We start from the raw sequence: 6,484 nt of genomic DNA, 5'->3' as shown, positions 1-6,484 counted from the left end.
TCTCTCTCTACCCACCCCATTAAAATAAAAAGTTCTTCTTCTTCTAGAGTTTGCCCTTTTTCCGTAGCCAGTCAACAGCGTCAGGTTGAGCCTGATGTAAAGTTTCGAGACCTCCTTTGAATCTGGAGAGGTGGCAGTTGTTGACTGTGTGGGTCATAGTCTGTCTATAGCCGCAGGGGCTGTTCGGGTTGTCTCTGGCTCCCCAGCGGTGGAACATAGCGGCGCACCGGCCAAAGTTAAAAATTATGAATATACTAAATGCCTTTTTTCTTAGAGATTTCATTCTTAGTGATGCAATTGGTTAGATGTGTTTTTCTTTCTTTTTAATAATTTTATTATTATTATTTACTATTTATTTATTCATTCCCTTTTGTTGCCCTTGTTTTATTGTTGTAGTTATTATTGTTGTTGTTATTGATGTTGTTGTTGTTGGATAGGACAGAGAGAAATGGAGAGAGGAGGGGAAGACGGAGAAGGGGAGAGAAAGACAGACACCTGCTGACCTGCTTCACTGCTTGTGAAGAGACTCCCCTGCAGGTGGGGAGCTGGGGGCTGGAACAGGGATTCTTAGGCCCGTCCTTGAGCTTCGCTTAACCCGCTGCTCTACCGCCCAACTCCCAGTTTTATTATTTTTTAATATTTTTTATTTATTGGCTAGAGATAGAAATCAAGAGGGAAAGGGGAGATGGGGAGAGCGACAGAGAGACACGTGCAGCCCTGCTTCACTACTCGTGATGCTTTCCCTCTGCAGGTGGAGACTGGGGGCTCAAACCTGGGTCCTTCTAGATTGTAATATGTGCACTCAACCAGGTGAGCCATCACCTGGCCCCGTGTTTTCTTTCAATGAGGCAATAACAGCATAAAAAAAGTTTCAGGTGGGGAGTTGGGCGGTAGCTCAGTGGGTTAAGCGCTCGTGGCGCAAAACACAAGGACTGGCATAAGGATCCCTGTTCGAGCCCCCGGTTCCCCACCTGCAGGGGAGACCCTTCACAGGCGGTGAAGCAGGTCTCTAGGTGTCTGTTTTTCTTTCCCCCTCTTTGTCTCCCCTCCTCTCCCCATTTCTTTCTGTCCTGTCTAACAACGACGACATCAGTAACAACAACAACAATAAAAAACAAGGGCAACTAAAGGGAAAATACATAAATATAAAAAATTTTTAAAAAGTTTCAGGTGAACCCAACATTTGGTGTTACATATTTTTAGTAAACTTTTATTTGATTAGCTTTTATTAATGAACAGTATTTGATCAAGGAGGTGAAATGACTTCTTTACTAGTTGAATCCTTGATGTCAATGTCTATATACTAACATGAAGTTCTATGCTCTTTTGACCTGCTTTGACTTGCTGTTTCTGAGGTGTGATATCCAGCTATTGTTACAACCCATAGAAATTCCAACTATATTTCTGCATTATGAATTGTCAACTGGGCCAACTGTCTAGAAAATGGAAGTTGCACTTCATAAAAAGTTGTACATTTATAAAAAGTTTTTATATAAAAAAGTAAAAGTTCTATGAGAAGTTGCAATTACAATGAGTCATTTTTTTTTTCCTTTACCAGAGCACTGCTCAGCTCTGGCTTATGGTGGTGCTGGGGATTGAACCTGGGACTTTGGAGTTTTAGTCATGAGAGTCTTTTTGCATAGCCATTGTGTAGGTTATTTTGAGAAAAAAAAAAAAAAACCTGTTCATTTTTCTTGACAAAGTTTGAGTCAGATGACAAGATACTGCTTGGCATAAAAAATTCACATTATACTACTGTTTGCATTTAAAAATATTTACCTATTTAGTAATCAGAACACACACAGAGAGAGGGAGACACAGACAGCAGAGCATCATTGTGGCCTATGGATATAACTCAGAACATCATGGATGCAAGTCTAATGCTGTACTATACCACTGAGCTACATTCCAAGAGGATGCCCTACTATTTGATGGTTGTTCATTCATTCATTCATTCATTCATGCATTCATTCATTTGCCCTGCTTATTCAGTATGTATCAGCTGATCCTTGTTATGGGAATGATTAAGGTGCCCCTTGTAGTAGGAGAAATTTATCATCTAAGAGCTATACTTAAGACTTCACTTTTCAGCCTTTATGAATGCCATGAATATGGTTTACAATTTCTAAGGAGTGTGGGGTTCTTAGACCTTAGAATTGCTGGGGGGAAAATACATATTCATTTGTGATTTTATTTCTCCTTGGGGAATTAAAGTCGTTGATGTGTGTGTGTGTGTGTGTGTGTGTGTGTGTTTAGGGGGTTGCGGGTTGGGGAGGAGAGAGGTAAGAGTTATTAGAGCCAGGTGACATGATTAAGTGGACTTGACAGTAAGTGACTGCCTCCAGAGCAGATGTCGGCTATTTATAGAGGTGTTCTGGGATTTAGCGAGAATCTGTACTATATAGGGTCGGTCCCGAGACTGATATACTAAAAAACTTTTCTAAACTTTCTGTTGCAGTGTTTTCTGCACGACTGTGAAAGTGTAAAGGAAAAGTATAAGACACAGTCTACTAAATTGATCTAGAGAAAATATTTTGCACCCCTGAGAACTGTTTCAATACCTAACAAGACAGAATTTATGTACCTAATTGTGACACAGTATTTGAGAACTGTAGCTAGGCGCTTAGCAGGGATTCTTTGTGTAGCATTAGCTTTTTAAAAAGCCCTTCCGCTCATCCCAGGTGTTAATGCTGATCTGAACAAGCCAGGACCAAATCCCTACTGCAAGACTGTAGAACTCGCTGCCGGAACCTTTGTGCGGCGGTTTCCTGCAGCGGTCCGGTGCTCTGACGCAAAGGACCGTTCCAGCCGAGTGCCTGTTGGTAGGAAGCTGCCTGCGGTCCACTCTGGGCCGGGGTGAGGGAGGTGAGGGGCCCTGGTAGTCAGGGTGGTAGTGGCGGTTCTAGTTGAAGCGGACGTCGGTGCGAGTGTGCAGTGAAGAGGGTGCCATGGATGATCAGGGCTGCCCCAGGTGTAAGACCACCAAGTACCGGAACCCTTCGTTGAAGCTGATGGTGAACGTGTGCGGACACACGCTGTGAGTCGGGAGACGGCGGCTTCCACGCGGGCGGGACGCGCGGGTGGCCTGGGGGCGCCTGGGGATATGTGGCCGCTGGGTGAGTTTGAATATCGAGGAAGAGAGCGGAAGGTCGATTCTGTCCGACAGACTTGCCGCTCGCTCGAGAGACTCACACCGGCGTTGAGCTGCGTCCAGATGCGGTGTCTTCTATCCACGCGATATTGTTATTATTACCACCATCATTATTATTTTAATAGAAAGAGCGAAGCAACGTGTTGTATGAATGAATTTGCAAGCCGGTCTGTAGGCCCAGCGAGGGTCCGTTCTGGTAACTAAGATGGAGGCAGCTGAGCCTAGACGGCTGGGTTTGCTCTGTGCTCTGACAGTGGGGAGCGTGTGACACACACACACACACACACACACACACACACACACACACACACACACACACACACACACACACTCTGACAGTGGGGAGCGTGTGACACACACACACACACACACACCACACACACACACACACCACACACACACGTCCCTACCGAGCCCCCCTGGGGCTGGAACTCTGCGCGGGGTCGGACTCCAGAACGTCCAGTTTCTGTTCGCGTTTTGTGATTGGTGGGGAGAGGCCGCACCGTGCTGGTTTTGAGGAGCAGGTGCAGGAGTTGGTTCAGAGCGTTTTGTTCGCAGACTTCTTTTTTTTTATTTTAAATATTTATTTATTCCCTTTTGTTGCCTTTGTTGTTTTATTGTTGTAGTTATTACTGATATTGTTGTTATTGGATAGGACAGAGAGAAATGGAGAGAGGAGGGGAAGACAGAGAGGGTAGAGAAAGATAGACACCTGCAGACCTGCTTCACCGCCTGTGAAGCGACTCCCCTGTAGGTGGGGAGCCGGGGGCTCGAACCGAGATCCTTATGCTGGTTCTTGCGCTTTGCGCCAGCACTTAACCTGCTGCGCTACAACCCGACTCCTGGTCGCAGACTTCTTAAGGTCAGAGCTTGTTCATTAAAGATGCCTCCTCTAAAAGGCACTTTGGCATGAGAATTATGGTGAGCAGATTCCGGTTTCTCAATAAATTAAAAAAAAAAAGATGGGTAATTTGAAGTATGGTAGACAGGGTCTTTCGGTAGGCATGAATTCCGTGTTTAGTTGTATTTAACGATGATCTTGGGGGTTGGGGGACAGGCAGTTGCACACCTCGTTAAAGCGCACAGAATACTCTGCGCACTAGGAAGTACTCGGGTTCGAGCCCCTGATCCCCAACTGCAGGGGGAAAGCTTCACGAGTGGTGAACTAGTGCTGCAGGTGTCTCGCTCCCCCTCTACCTCTCTCTCCCCTCTCAATTTCTATCTCTATCCAAGAATAAATAGATAAAATTAAAAATGGTAATGGGAATTATTAAGCTACTTTAGTAATAATTGTTTTCTTTTGCTCTAATCAACAAAGGAAATACTGTAGAAACATACTTGAATGGTTTAAGTTTCGTGAGTGATATGCAGAAATGAAACCACTATTTATTTGGATACAGAGAGGCAGAGAGAGAGAACACAGCATCAAAGCTTACTTCATTGTGGTGGGAGTTGGGCTTAAACTTGGGTCACACACACGGCAAAGCTGCACACTGTCCAAGCGAGCTGTTTTGCTGTCCCTAAAATTGCTATTTAAAAAACTTTTTTTTCCTTTTTTTTTTTTAGCCTCCAGGGTTATCCCTGATGCTGGGTGCCTGCACTAGGAATCCACTGCACCTGGTGGCCATCTTTTTTTTTTTTTTTTTCCTTTACTGTTGTTGGATAGGACAGAGAGAAATTGAGTGAGGAGGGGAAGACAGAGAAGGGGAGAGAAAAACATCTGCAGACCTGCTTCACCACTTGTGAAGTGGCCCCCCTCCCCCATAGGTGGGGATCCGGGATCCTTGAGCAGGTCCTTACGCTTTGCACTATGTGAGCTTAAACTGCTGCTCTGCTGCCTGAAAAACATTAATGGAAGACAGAGATGAAGAGATAGGGACACCCATTTCATCACTTTTACACATTTGATGTCAGGAATCAAACTCAGGACCTCATGCTTGAGAGTCTAACCTTTTTTTTATAAAGACTTTTTTTTAAAATTTATTATTTTTTTTTCAGAGATGAAGAGAGAGAGAGAGAGATACATCAGAGCACTGCTCAGCTCTGGTTTATGGTGGTGCGGGGGATTGAACCTGGGATTAGGAGCCTCAGGCATGAGTCTGTTTGCATAAACATTATGCTGTCTCCCCCATCCTAGAGAGTCCAACTCTTTACACACTGCACTGTCTTTTGAGCCTTGAAGACATGAAATTAAAATAGTATGTATTTGATTGACCTGCTGTGAAAAATTTAGATAATGTTTACCTTTATGATAGTCATTAAAGAAGTGTAAAATGTGGAAATTCAAATTTAAATGTAATGACCCAATTATAGTTTTATGAGCTCATTGCCATGCTCCCTATTAATTATTCTTCCTTTTTTTTTTATTTATAAAAAGGAAACATTGACAAAACCATAGGATAAGAGGGGTACAACTCCATACAGTTCCCACCACCAGAACTCCATATCCCCTCCCCTCCCCTGATAGCTTTCCTATTCTTTATCCCTCTGGGAATATGGACCCAAGGTCACTGTGGGATTCAGGAGGTGGAAGGTCTGGCTTCTGTAATTGCTTCCCTGCTGACCTTTTCTTTTACTTTTTGTTTATTATTTGGTGAGAAAGAGCCATAACATCAAAAACCATGGTTATGATAGACTTTAGGATCTCATGCTGAGTCCAAAGCTTTATCTACTATGCCACTTCTCAGGCTGCTCATCTTTCTTACTTCAAGGACCTTGTTGATTGAATTATGTTAAAGAATAGAATTTGCATACCTAAGGCTTCAGAAGTTCCAGGTATAATCCATACCACAGATTAGCAGTGATAGTCTCCTCTCTCTCTCTCTCTACACACACACACACACACACACACACACACACACACACACACACACACACACACTCATACAAGTATGTGAATATCATAAGGCAAAGAACACTGGACAATTTTGATGCCAGCTGTCACTTGATCTTATATGCTTTATTTTTTGTTCATATCCTCAGGTAGCAAAGACATTTTAGGAGGCAAGTGATAGACTGAAAGTAATGTTTTCTTAATTTATAATTTATTTTATTTATTATTATTAGTTTGCCTCCAGGGTTATCCTTGGGGCTCGGTGACCGCACCATGAATCCACTGCTCCTGGAGGCCATTTTTCCCATTTTGTTGCCCATATTGTCATTGTTGTTGTTTTATTATTGTTGTTGCTCTTGTTGTTGTATAGGACAGAGAGAAATTGAGAGAGGAGGGGAAGACAGAGAGGGGGAGAGAAAGATAGACACTGCAGACATGCTTCACTGCTTGTGAAGTGACCCCCCTGCAGGTGGGAGCCGGGGGCTGGAACCAGGATCCTA

At 43.7% G+C, this 6,484-nt stretch overlaps 1 protein-coding gene across 2 annotated transcripts in view; it reads left to right on the top strand.

Annotated features, from left to right (window-relative positions):
* The first annotated feature begins 2,810 nt into the window (after positions 1 to 2,810).
* Positions 2,811 to 6,484, top strand: part of MNAT1 (MNAT1 component of CDK activating kinase) — a 159,588-nt gene continuing 155,914 nt past the window's right edge. Inside the window, exon 1 of one of the 2 annotated variants that reach the window (XM_060174893.1) lies at positions 2,811 to 3,037. In XM_060174893.1, coding sequence (XP_060030876.1) covers positions 2,949 to 3,037 — 89 coding nt within the window. In that variant the 5' untranslated portion in view covers positions 2,811 to 2,948. The remainder of the gene's footprint in view (positions 3,038 to 6,484) is intronic. The other variant, XM_007519267.3, reaches the window with a different exon arrangement.

The sequence above is a fragment of the Erinaceus europaeus genome, chromosome 16 (genome assembly GCF_950295315.1).
Source record: "Erinaceus europaeus chromosome 16, mEriEur2.1, whole genome shotgun sequence".
Classification (NCBI taxonomy): domain Eukaryota; kingdom Metazoa; phylum Chordata; class Mammalia; order Eulipotyphla; family Erinaceidae; genus Erinaceus; species Erinaceus europaeus.
The sequence above is the reverse complement of the archived record's forward strand: the minus strand, read 5'-3'. Positions and strand labels throughout refer to the sequence as shown.